General features: G+C 35.3%; 2 protein-coding genes across 2 annotated transcripts in view; one reads left to right on the top strand and one right to left on the bottom strand.

The window, feature by feature from the left end:
• The window catches only part of Dpr1 (defective proboscis extension response 1), a 288,257-nt gene that overhangs the window by 107,876 nt on the left and 166,089 nt on the right, over window positions 1–14,292 (top strand). The window lies entirely within an intron of this gene.
• LOC138938935 (E3 ubiquitin-protein ligase MARCHF3-like) lies at window positions 4,004–11,004 on the bottom strand. The gene is made up of 4 exons (XM_070306349.1): window positions 10,739–11,004; window positions 5,377–5,502; window positions 4,553–4,674; window positions 4,004–4,179 (listed from the first exon to the last, which is right to left on the bottom strand). The coding sequence occupies exons 1-4, from the start codon at window positions 11,002–11,004 to the stop codon at window positions 4,004–4,006; spliced, it is 690 nt and encodes a 229-aa protein (XP_070162450.1).

Raw genomic sequence — 14,292 nt, 5'->3', positions numbered from 1 at the left:
GTCACCGGTAGCGCCGGCATTTACGGAGCTTATCGTTACGAGGTGAGACGAGATGTTTACTGCTAATTGCGTGGCTTCGGATTTTCGATTTGCTTAGATTTATATTACGAACATGGGAAAGAGCGCGTTAAAAAAATTTCTTTTCAATTTTTCGGATTGTATACAGTCACATATAACTTTTTTGTGATTATTCAAGAAAATAAAGAATGGCATTTTTTCCATCTGTCAATGGAGTGGAGATTCTTTGGCAAATATAAAATCAATTTTCTAGAAAAAAATGTGCTTTTGTGTGTCTGCTTCATTTTCAATATTAAATATCTTGATAGAATAAAACTTTGAATTAGAATTTTGTTAAAATAAATTCGATCTTCGATTCAATCGGATAATATTTTAAATATTGACCCATGTTACTTTCGAAATGTAAATGTACGATACAAAAGTGTACAACAATACCAACAATAAGTAATATTACAAATTATTTCTGCAAGTCAGCTAAAAATTTTTTGCCATCGTCGAGTCGTTAAATTTTCTCTTGGTTTAAATATAGGGAGTAGAAACGCTAACTTTCAGTGATGAGTGGGTGGCCAGCGGACAGATTGTCCGATAACGCTCTGTAATATAAATAGTTGGTATCATGCCAGATGAGTTAATTGCTAGATCAACGATACTTCCGTTTATTCATCGCGAGCTTGGCCGGCCAGCTAAATTTTTCTTGGCAGAAAGCGCGCGTGCTTAAACTCGCAAGATATTCCCGTTTAATGTACCCGGTATACGCGCGTGCACTTTGTAATCTCATTTGCGTGATTAGATCTCGCGTACGGCACGCTACGAAAAACGTGGAAATTTCTTTTTTAAGAAGAACAACATACGCGCGTAACACACAGGCAATCCAATGGCAAAAGAAACGGAAAATAATTCATCGCAGCTACATTCGTCGACACGTTACGCGAATCACGCGAGCTTTTTTCACGCTAGAAAGACGAACAGGATCGAATTTCGCCGAATGCTGAAAGGTTTCGGAGAACTATGTAAATTCGCGTGATGGGAATTGGGTCGACGCAACCGTCGAAAAATTGGGATTTAAGTCTGACTATACAGAATAGTGACAAAATCACGAACGACGAATGAGTGAAAGCTTGGAATGATAACGCGCGATAGATAATTCCGTTCGAGCGAATACATATGTTTATTTCATCCATTCGTGGCTCATGTTTTCACAATTACTTTTGTCAGCCGTGTTTGTTTTCGCTTTTTATCAATGCGCATCTTCATAACGTATCGACCGCAGAAGTCACCGTTATTTCCCTCGACCCGTCATGACTCTCGTGGTCCTGAGAGGACTCATCCGAGGGTCGACGACGGAGCAATTGAGGGTCCACAACGAGCCTGACATTGACGGTGCTTTTCCACCACCTGTACCATGGCGACACCTGGTCCTGAAGAAGGAGAGACAAATGTGAGCGACTGGAGAGAGCCGTCGAGATCGCGGCTGCTCCTTTTCCCGCCGATTTAAATTATCCGGACAGTTTCAGTTGTCAGGGGCAAAGGGCAGTCCACTCGATAAATCAGGCTCGAGTGACGCGCCTCGAGTGCTCTCCGACGTAACAAAGAGAGAAAAAGAGACATATAAAGAGGGGAAAGGCGAAAGAAAGCGAGGGGTCGAAATGCGAGAGAGAACGCGATTCGGAAAGTGGTGCGTATTCGCGATTATTCTTAATTAAACATGACATTCGACGATTTCGATTCAACTGCAGCGATTTACGACGCGACACATGAGAATTCTCTCTTTTATTTCAAACTCGGCCGTCTCTTATCCGATCGCTTCTTCGTACACTCCGAGCGCACTTTACGCTACAACTTGCAGGATTTTTCGCGAGGATTAACGAAAACGTGACGCGCAATTTGTTGACCCGGCTGTCGGATCGCCAGACAAAATATCGTGCAATAGACTCGAATCATCTCGCTCGTTTACCCTCACTTAGTATACAGCCTTCGACGCTTCTATCTAGTTTCAATAGTACAGTGCAGCAGAGGCGTTAAGCGGTGTGAATAATTCTTCCCGGGATCGAAGGCGCACTTTGTTTCAAGAGAGAAATAATGTATTATAGATCTTAGTGGCTGATAAATCTTTCGATTTATCGGCGACATTGATCTGCACCGTACCAAGAATGTACTACGTGACTAGATTGCCGCATATATTCTTGAACTATGCCGGCAAAAGACGTATACATAGTAGTGTAAACGATAATGCTTTCATAATAAATATATGATACAACAAATAGTATAATTTTTAATCAAACTCACTCTTTTATATTTAATATTGGAGTGTAAATGTAAATTAAATTTTATTTGTATTAAAAAGTTTTTAAATAAAATTTATAATTGGCTAAAGTGAAAATAATCGGAAATTGGAAATGTTATGTTACGAAAGTTAATAGTAAGCGCAACATTATATTTTTGCTCCTAATTAAATTTAATCATATTCAAAATGAAATATTGTCACACAATTTAATTTATACAATAAGAAATATTTAATGCTCATTACGTGTGCCGGGGATAATTATCAATATGATAATCTCATTCTATTAAGCGTGTCTCACACATATTTGCATGCAGAAATATAACAATTTCCATATTCATGTTTGAGATGCCAATAACGATAAATTTAGTGATAGCTTTAGGTGACATAATCAAACCTAACACTTGCCGATAGATTCCACGGTAATTAATTATATTTGAAAATTTAATGAAAACATTAACAAGCATTTTAGAGCACATAAATGATGGCCATAAATACTCGCTATAACAACTCTAAACGAAATTCTCATTTAATTCACGCCGACGCCATAAAGATTATGATCTTTATCCCACCGGGGAGGATGATATAAACCAAAGTTAAGTAAACTGCACGGTAAATCAGTCAAATAAATGCCTCGACGAGTCGCGTTGCAAATGTCTATTAATCGAAAAAAAAACAATAATAATATTGACGATCTTTCTATTACCAGTAGTTATGCCTTTGAAATAAAAAGAAGTGAATCCTAAATCAATTTCATAAAAGAACAATGCAGTAAAACAAATCACGCGACATCCGCGACATTGTCGTGCAACCTTTTCAGCTAAAGATAGTGCGGTCTAAACTAAGAAAAACGGCCATTGTTTCAAACTCGAAGCGTCAATACATATTAAGTTATAGCTATTGGTTTATGTGTTCGAGTATCTAAAAACTTGCATATGAAAAGTAAAAGTTTAAAAATTTGTGATTTATAAAATAATACGTGTTAATCAGGTGTATTTAAAAAATCAATTTTTTTTTATGCCGTTTATATATAATAACATTTATATTATATTTAAATAAACAGGCAAAGTTAATACCCACACTTATCATTTCCGAAACTAATCTCTACTTACTAGCTCTTAATTGCAAGGACACATTTTGGTCCTTTAGGATATAGAGAACGGTTTGCTTAAATACGTTTCATTACAATGCTGACCTCGTTTCACGTGCATAACCATCGCGCGATGGTTTCAAAATATTGATTTCACTTTTATTTTATATTTTGCATCGTTAATGTATAATATAAAATAATAATTTTGCGAAATTAGTTTCTGATGAAATAATATATGCAAAAATAAGATATTCGTATGTGAAAATACTTCGAAATGTTTCCGATATATTCAAATGATAATAGGGAAAAATAATAATATATTCATATCACAGTTGAGCGTTATGTAATTAATTAATTAAATGTTTAAAATAAATTATTTTAATATTATATAAGTTATTTGATGTGACGCCTACACGCTATAATTAACATGTCTAATTATATTTCATTTATTATGTATTCCTGTTAATTACCAAGTAAAAGAATTATATGCATTAATAAAAATATATGTCCGGTTTATAAATTCATTAAAAAAAAAATTAATGTTGAATTCTGTTTTATCGCAATGTAAATCTTTTAAATTGGACTTGTTTCTATTAAATGCAATATTCTTGGCATTAAATATCGAATAGCTTAAAGAACAAATAAATCGATAATATAATTACCCTGCCAAGCAGGTAAACCGTGGTGACATAGCCTAATATCACGATGGTGAGAAAGAACCATATCGCCCCTCGAGTCCAGAGCTTGGAAATTCCGATTTTTTTTCCCTCAATAATAAAGTACCGCATACCTGCAAAGTTATGGCAGATAACAAGTACGTACATAGTTTCGATGCGACAACAGTTTCGCAAAAGCGGCACGTTTATCGGATAAAACTGACAATGAGACTGTCTGAAGCTTCATCGTACGATTTTTACTTTCTTTTGCAATAACGCTACCTCATAACAATTTAACGTTTATTTTCTACTATCCGTCAATATCACAGCATTCTTAAAAAAGCTTGGAATAGAAAAAGTACGCATCAAGTATGTTGGTGCGGATACTTTTTATACGAAAAATTCCGAGTAATAATTAAATAATAAAACAAAATTTTTTGGCAATCCATCATTTATTCGCTTCGCCATAAGAAGAAGGATATTATTTCGGTTAAAAAAGCTACTCACCCAAAAGGCACACCGCGGCTAATCCCACCGTAACAATAGTGAGTAACGTTAAGATGAGTAGGTCCGATTGTATATTTCTACGATTCCGCGGATGGCTGATCCATATTCTCAGAGATTCTGGCCTGCAGATACCCATAAAAATGATAACTACACGTGGCCGAGCATGGCCATTAAGATAAAAGCTCAAAAAATTCATCCTTAGAGAGACGCGCGCTCACACTTGAACGAAATACTCATACAACGCGCTGTTGAATTCGTAGAATCTAATTTCTTATAAAAGTCGAATATAAAGATAGTCGTTTTATTACATGAAAAGTACATAAAAATTTGAAAGAAATAGATACAAATAAACAAAACGAAATAAATTGAGTCAAGAATAAAATTAATGTCATTTAGAATTGAACATCTCATGGAAAGAATTTACTTATTGCTCTAATACTAAGTCACTCCAACAACGAAATTTTAAATTTAAAGTGATAGATCGTACGTTACTTTAATTATTTTAGTGCATAAATCAGAGTGGGCAACGTGCACTTTGTTACGATTCCTCGAGCAATTTACTCGATACGTCATCTTTGAGACTCAAGTTAACTGCAACCTGATCGATTCACAACAAGAAAACAAATTGCGCGAAAAAAAAATAGAAAAAAAATGATCGAACAATTCATCATGGATAGGAGAATAATGGGTGCGGTGATGGAAAACGAAATAGGAAACGCGCCGACTTGCACGAGAGATCGAAATGCATTTCAGGTGCTTGAACTACATCTGATTTGCACCGCACCCTCACCCCCGTATTCTTATCCGATAAATATAATGCTCACCATCGATAACGAGGTGTCTCTACGGCATTGAAGTAGTAACGGCACAATTCGCAGTAAGTTCGACACGACTGATTCAGCCATCGTTCCAGGCAAGACAAGTGCACGTACGCCAGCGTGCCCTTGCACCTAGAAGATATATGCCGTGTATATCGCATTGTAATATTGTAACGTGTTATCGTATGTGTGTGCGTGCGCGCGTTTGTAACATCGCTCGTACGTGTAGCATAAAAATGTTACGCGATTTTATCATGCGAGAGAACAAAAAAGTAACGTACGAAGATTACGCTTCTTCGTCAAAGTTGAAATTTTATTTGGGTCGTTTGAAGACGCAAAAACCCGATAAATTGCGTCTAGACAGCAGTCCGAGATGAGATTGTAAGGGATAAAAGCTAAGTGGGCTTCGTTGATTCTTTCGAGTACATTTGCTCGGCCGCTTTCAAGCAGATGTAAAAGACTAAAATACGGACTCGACTACGGATTCAAATTTTAAGACGTTCGCTGAAAAAAAAATTCGATTTTGTCAGAAAATAATTTTATCATTTAAATTTTAATACAGACTTTATAAAGTGCTCTAAATATGTACAATTAATAATTTCCTCATAAAGATGATATTATTAATTTAGCATTTAATTAATGTATCGTATTCAAATTATAAAACTTTTTTCAAATATCTTTGTACGGACGAAGTTACATGATACAAGCGTATCCACTACATTCAATACAATTTATCCTATAGAAAATATTTAAACTGTTCACTCGTAAACGCCAAGTATATATATGTCGCAAGCGCGGAATGCATTTCGCCATCGAGAACGTAAGAGATGAATTATACACGGTCCCGCATTATTCTCGCCGCTTCAAGCCGAGCGCCTATAGTCTCAAAGTAACAGTCGGATTAGCAAAGATTTCCGTAAGTTCGAGAATTATGACGATAAACGCTCGGGAGATTTGCAACGGGCCGCTCTCATTTCGTACGTTCCTCGCTGCGTTTTCACGTAGTTCCTCGAGCACGAGTTGTGTGTCCTTAATCGCCGAGACACGTTCCACGAACTATTCATTCATTTGCGCCTTTCCACCAGTCTCTCGGTTGCACCGGGTCGCGAATGAGAAAGAGAAAGGGTGAAAGAGAACAAAAGAGTAGTTTTCTTCTTATAACGTCTCGTCTCCCCCTTTTCGTCCCTTCTTAGCACGATCCACCATCACGCAAGCCAACGCGAGAATTATGCGACTACGTGAGGTCGATTTCAGTGCCGAGCCGGTATATACTTCATTCGACGATAAAGTCACGACGTTTCGCCTTGTCAGTCGCGTTAAACGATCACTGTTCGCCACTCTCAGTGGGAGAGAATTGCGGGAGGGGGAGGGGGGGGGGTAATCTCGTTATTATAAACAACAACTATCACGACGAGCGTCATCCTCGCTTCCCATGCATCTTTCGTCTGCGATGTGTGCAGCAGCGCGCAAATTAGTTCGAACGAGATACGGAAGTGAGCAAGTCTCAACTGTTACTGTCTGTTATGCAGTTCGGTGATCCCGAACACAAGTTTATGCGTTAATGTCTCGTCAAGTTGATATCAGACAGCTCAAACGTTTCAGATTTCCTTGTAAAATAATAGAAACACCTACAACCTACGAACTCGAGACAAAATATTTAACGAGAATGATAATTTTTACATTATTTAAATTTGTTTTCGTCAATAGAGAAAAAGATCGAGTGCGAACAAAATGTTAAGTTTCCGTTTATTAAACGGATAGCTTCGTATTCGCAAGAGATACACGATTACCGAAGAATATTTTATAATCTAAATTTACAATACGCAGACGTTCTAACTTCAATTTCTGATAAAAAAAAAAAAAAAAACTTAAGATTCTGCAAGAATAAAATCTTGCTGATTTCCTATCGTCAAATCCATTAAAAATATCGCGTATATATAAGCATGACAGAAAATGACAGAAAATTGTTCAACGAACGACGATATGTGACACAACAAAAAATTGACGCGACGCGCAGCAGCAAATAAAACAATTCTCTTTTATATAATTTGCTTGTCCCGTGGCTCGACGACGTCATAAACTTTTCTCTTTGGCAGGGCATGACAGGATGTACATGGACGATGATTAGCCCGCATATCCGGAGGGATACAGTTATCGTCCGATAAAATTTATGTTGCTTTTCTTTCGGGACGCGATTCGCGAAGTATGACTGCCCCGCGTTATGACATCAGTTTTGCGATTGTTCCGGCGAACAATGCGCGGTATGCAGCAGAATTTGGAATACCCCGTCAGCGTCGAGTGCGATATAAGGAGCGATATTAAACGAGAAATAATTCGCGGGCGGCCGCTGCGAGAGTTGCCGGAAAAATCGCTCGGAAAAATTTCACCCAACTTCCGATAATGAAACATTTTAAACAGTTCATCGCTCACACACCTAGCATTCCTCTATATCCGCAATTTTAAATGTTACCGTAGATTTATCCGCATTGCATATTTAATTAATAATCGTTGCATCGCGTATGATTTCCGTGGAAAAATCTTTAAGCATTTAATGCGAAGCATAATAAAAGATATGTATAATAAACAAAGATGGATGAAACTAATAATTGCGTGAAACGAGTGTCACCTTCCATTTCCCTCGACCAAAAATGAAGAGAAAATAGGGGCAAGAAAACAGATTTGTTTGTTGGAATAAGATCAAGCGTTCGTACTCTCGAATGTGAGATCACGCGTGCATTTGACGATAATTTTCCCAAACTGTAGATGGTTTGGGACAACGAACAACCACTTTGTTTTCCACCGCAAATAATCGGCTGTGTCAAAATTCGTGTCGATTCATGCGTCTAATCCAGATTTCTCTTCGGATGCGGCGGCAACGACGGCGGCATCATCGCATTTACCACCGTCTAATGTTGCCGTGGTAACGTGAAAAGAAATGGGTCACAGGATATAAATGTAGCACGTAGTCGGGAATTGTCGCGAGGTCCTCGTGAATTAAGCCTCTACGAACGAAAAGGTGCGATTCGGGTCGTTAAGTTGGCAGACGGTGCAGATGCCACTCGCAAAAAAAAAAAAAAAACGGTAATAAGAGTACGCAATCTACCGAAGAGTTAAATAATAGTAAGAGCTGATGGAAATTAAGAATCTTAAAATTGAGAGAATTTAATTGAGTCACATTTGCGGTTTTTAAAAAACGAACTGTAAAAAAGATCGTTCGTGACTGAGAAGAAGCGGAATTATGGTTACTGAGAAACATTCACTAGTATTAATTTTTCTATTTCTTAAACTTTACAAAGTTACAACAAAAAAGAAAGAGAGTTTTGTAACATGTAAATTCGAATGATAGATACCAGCAGGCTTTCAAAGTAATGAATCAACTCAAGACATTTTGAACATCTTTAGCTTTCCAAGTATACTAACAGCTAAATCTCCCGCGATATTTCATTGGCTGACACGAGATGATCGTCATTTAATCGAGCTTTAACGCTAATTAATTAGCGTCTGTTTCCCATCTGATACTAACGCAAAATTAGCATTTGTCGCCGCGCGCAACGTATATTGTGATAGATGGAGAAGAATAGACTATTGGGAATCAGAACAATTGAACGCTTTTCTCACCGCTTCCTTTTATAGAGATTTGTGCAGCTTTGTTTTTTGCGTGATTAAATTTATCGCTAATCAACTTACAAATTTGGCTAGAGTTTCCATTTGTCAAACAATAGTTGGCTTAAATTAAATCTTACTTAAAATGAAAACTATATTAAAATTGACCAAAAATAGCCGTTTCTAATTATATTCTTGAAACTCTTTTCTCACTGAGTAAAAATTATAAATTAATTATAAAATTATTAAACTATCAAAACTAATTAATATTTCAACGTCAGAACTATCATTCTAATTATGCTATGTACATCTATATATATTATTACAATACCTTGAAGAGTGATTGTCGAGTAGAATATTGAACAAAATTGTTATAGCCCGAGAAGGCTATATACGAATTATTAGATACATATTATTTTATCAACTAGTACACTCGATGCATTTTTAAAACTGAGTTATTTTTAAAATATATTTGATTTATGTACCTATTTCGCGTTTTTCACGCTTTCGTAGCGAAATTTTTCGCTTTGTATATCGCTTAAGCGCGTCAACAGAAATATCTAAAGCTGAATCCGCAGGATTTAAATATCGTGACGCTCCGCCATTAATAAGCACTTCCCATTCCAGTGAGCACATTTTTCCCGATCCTATTAAATATGAAAGATGGGACGTTCGTAAGATGGCGAAATTCTATCCTAAATCCCGCACCGTAACTACGCGAATGATGTACATCGCTCGTTTTGCAATGGCGATAAAGTTTTCGAAATCGTAAATGCAAAACATATTTTCTGCTGTCTCTCGCATGCATGCGCATGTTAGGTCGACCTTTTTCTCAAACTCAAAAATTCTACGTGTGTATGTGTGTGTGTATATATGTTTGTACACGAAAACGAAGCTATAATTATATATTTATCAGCAAATATTTCAGCGCCAAAAGAAGAAATGGTACAACGTATCCGTTTATTTCTGTTCTATATTAATATTTTAGAAATAATTTTGTTAATTTATTTTAACATATATTGTAACATATTAATATATATATGTATGTGTCAAAATAAATGTTTCAAAATATTTGCAACTATATTCATTTTGAGCATTATATTAATTTTATTATGCAACCTGATATGCTCTATATTTGCATAATTAATCGAGAGAAATTTTTATTTTATTATTAGAAATATATCTTTATGTAAAATATAAAAGAAATTGTAATTTCAAGATAAAATCTTATGTTGGAAAATTCATAGTATAACACTGAAATTTCAGCAAGCTATTACATTAAGTAACTTAATCTAAGCTTATTCTGAAATCCGTCCAATTACGCTTTTTAAATTGGCGCTCTACCCTGGGATATCTCTAAATACATCTGCGATCTCTCGTCTAAATACACGACTCAAGCATATTAATCCATATATATATATATATATATATATGGATATTTTTTTTTTACTCGAATGATTAATAAAATTATGTTCAACAAAGTAAAATAGATTTTTTTCGCCTAATTTTTAAAGAGATTTCAAGATTGTGACAACGGAGAATACGTAAAAACTCGATATATTATAATTAATATAATCTAACAGTATTGCCGCGGACAAAACCAGTATTCTTTTTTTTTTTGTATTTATTACTTGTTTCATTTCATTTTTTTATTTATTCATTCTATCGTTTCATCGAATCCATCGTCCAAATAGATTTCCCAAAATTGAGGTTTCGCCATTCAAGCAATGCTGGTTGGCCCGTAATCGAGCGAGTATGCATTTACCTACAAGGGGAAATGAGCGGTTCCTTCGCCGTGTTCGTGTGACATATTCGGCAGACGCTGGAGCCAACCGAGATCAGGCTGCGGGTAAGCCGATGCTGTTGTCCAACGATCCCCGGAGACACTTGCTGCGTGTCGTGGCCATTTAAATTGCAGGCCGAGCTCTCGGGAACGGTGGCCGACGGCGGCATCGGCATGCTGCACTCGTGCTCCAAGTTAACTGCGGAATCAGCCAGAGAGGACACACACGGTGCGCGGTGCATATGCATGATCCACCACGTACTCGCGCTTATTTACACCCCATTCGCCATTGCCGCGCCAGGCTTTAAGCGTCTATTTTCTGTAGCGGACCGATCGGAAATCTGATAATAGTTCGCGCCAGTGGTTGCCAACCCGCATGCTCTCAGTGGAATCCAATTATTGTCTATCACTCTTCTCCAAATACCTCGCGAGACAAAAATTTGACTTTCTAGGTATAGCGTTTCATGTTTTCGAGTTAAATTTTAAAGGGAGAAGATAAAACTTTAAAATAATAATTTTTCTCCTAACAAAAAAATCGAGAAAACACGTAAATATCTGTAATCAAAAATATTTAAATCTTTTTTTTTTCCGCAAAGGACATATTAGATAATCTTAAACCATATATTGAACAAAATAGTAGTTATATACATATATTGAAAATTAATATCTCTTTCGAGATTACGTATATCTCTGTTTTAAAAAAAAATTTCTTTTAAATTTTTTTGATTTTTTAAGCTTTTTTTTTTTTACTATTCTTTAATGTTTATTTTCTAAATATTTTCCAAAATCTAAACGGAGTCAATGCTATTTTGTATGCATTACTTGACCAGTTTGAAGAGAAAGTTGCACATAACGTGATGCATATGCATGAGTGATCACTAGAGGAGTTTCTGCATTCATTTATTCACTATTCGGATCTAAATCAAATTTATTTGAAGTTTTCGAATCTGATGGCAGTTTATTGAATGGCGAAGTTAGTGAATATGCCGATGTATTGGCTTTAAAAGTTCGAAAATTGTATTAATAAAAAAAAGATTATCGGATATTTTGTTTAATAAATATGTATTGTCTATTATATCATATGTATATATATATACGTGTGTGGGTTTGTGAATGTTTAAATAATGTAGCAAAATTTATTAATTATTTAAATCTTTAACTTTCATTACACTAAATCGAAAATATATCTAATGCACTATCGAAGAAAAATCAAAATCCTTCTATATAATTTACGCGCATCCAATATTATAAATATCAATTAATTACAATGCTCATAACGCGAAATTAACATAAACATATAACAAACGAATAAAAATATTGAGCAATGTATCAACTTTATAAATTAATCAATCGTATCTTAATGACTCTCTTAACTCATTTCGAGTTTAAATTAATTATATTCACTATTATCTTTTACGTATTTTATTTCTTATATCAGACAATTAACAACAACTTCTTCATTACCGTCATTCGTTGTCAATTAGCCTCGTCAAAAGTTGAACGTATCAGGTTGAAACTTCAAATTTATAATAAGAACTTGGATGTTCATTCGCGAAATACGAGATTAATACTCGAGAATTTGAGGATTCCCCCGGAGATGCAGGTTGGATGGAAATTTATATCATGCTCGGGCGCTCCTAACGAGGCGCACTCGCTCAAGCTCCTTGATAGGGAAAGGAAAAGAGAAGTAGACGCTCTCAAGTTTTTCCGTGACAATGGGACCGAACTTTAAACGAAGTCTCGCCAGGGCTGCGGCAATATTCCGGATGAAGAATGCAAGGCATAACGACAGACAAAACCTACCTACTTGCGTTTCCGACATGGAGAAAGTTTCCGCCGCGATACATAACTAACAATTTCCTCGTGAATAGAAGTCGCGCGCACGATACCAAGTCCTGCAAAGTCTTCCCGATCCCGTAATTTCCGTCGAGTTTATTTTTTAGACAACGTAACGCCACCGAATACAAATGAGGAACCGATCTGAAGAACCGACAAAGATAACTTAACCTAACCGACGATGCTGACACTTCGAACTCGCGATAATAATTTTTAGCTAATTTTTCACCGTCATTTTTCTATTTCCTCAACGAAACGATCGCGAATGAAAATAGCGCTAGATCGAAAAGCGATAATTTTTCAACGTTTTATCTATGGATTAATAAAAGAAACCATATTATAAATTTTTTTGAGATAGATCACAATAAACAAATTTCACTATCCCTATTTATCAAAATAAAATAAAATAATATTCGTATTAAATTAGATGCTATTTATAAGTTGAAATATTGTATAGATCTTTATATAGTTTCAATTTCATGTAATTCTGAAAAGTTATCGCTTATTACTATAATTTCATATAGTAGACTGCACTCTCTTATACGATAATTGACAACAAAATGAAAGAAGATATATGCAAGGTAAGATGCTTTCTCCGTCTCATAATACTCGGAAAAAGGGCAATGTAAAGGAAAGAGAAGAGTGAGACGACTGCTTCTTCTCTTTCCTTTTTTCCACCAACTGCGCAATCGGACAAGAAAAGTATCTTCAGAAATAAGAAAAGTCTCTATTGTCTTTCCTTACTAATGTTATCTTCAAACCTCGAACAGAAGCACTCCGTTTATTTATGTAAATTTACGCTTATTACATGTAATGTTGACTATGAGTCGCACTTAGTCTTTTAACAATAATTCGCAATTTATATGTATAAAAGAAAATGCATATATATATATGGGTTAATTGTATCTTGTACGAAAATAATTATATATATCAGGAATTAATTATTTATTTCCGCTAATTAATTTTCAATAATTAATATAAGTACATTATAATTGCACATAATATGCATAGATTGCAAAATATAAAAAAAGATCTGTAAACTATAATAAAAAATTAAAATTTATTACATAGTAATCGTGTTTCATTCTCTCTCCCATACTATTTAGTGATTATAAAAAATCTTCGCTCTTTTCAAATAAAATTTTAATAAAAAAATTTGAACGTGAAATTAAAACATGATAATATGAAACGCGCGAGTAATATCTCTCGGCGAATTCGTATATAACAATTAAAACATAAAAATTCCATGTACCAGAATATCCTGTACACGATGCCATCGATATACATATACAGATACATAGTATCTGTGAATTAATCTGTTGGGTCACATTCTCCATGGATCTCGAAATTTGTCCTCATGAACCTCTGGGACACGATTGGTCATGCGTAAATCTATCTACATCGATCTATTTACATCTTAATAGAAATAGTTCTAGACTGACGAAAAATAAAATAATGAAAATTGAAAATAAGCTCCCGTTTAAAAACAAAGTAGGATTCTTGCTATTGAATGAGTAAAAACACATTTCAATCGCAAATAAAAAATTTTTGCGTCCTAGCAAGCACTTCAATTTCGCCTTTCAAACGTAAACAGTCAGTTCGTGCAGTCTCTATTCTAGCGGCTTTTTATTAGATTTCTCGAAACGAGATTCCTTTAAAAGAAAAAATACAGCTTTCAAATAGACATCGAATAGCATTAC

This window comes from Polyergus mexicanus, unplaced genomic scaffold (genome assembly GCF_030449975.1).
Source record: "Polyergus mexicanus isolate NDT 795.1 unplaced genomic scaffold, iyPolMexi1.0 SCAF_13, whole genome shotgun sequence".
Classification (NCBI taxonomy): Eukaryota; Metazoa; Arthropoda; class Insecta; order Hymenoptera; family Formicidae; genus Polyergus; species Polyergus mexicanus.
The sequence above is the reverse complement of the archived record's forward strand: the minus strand, read 5'-3'. Positions and strand labels throughout refer to the sequence as shown.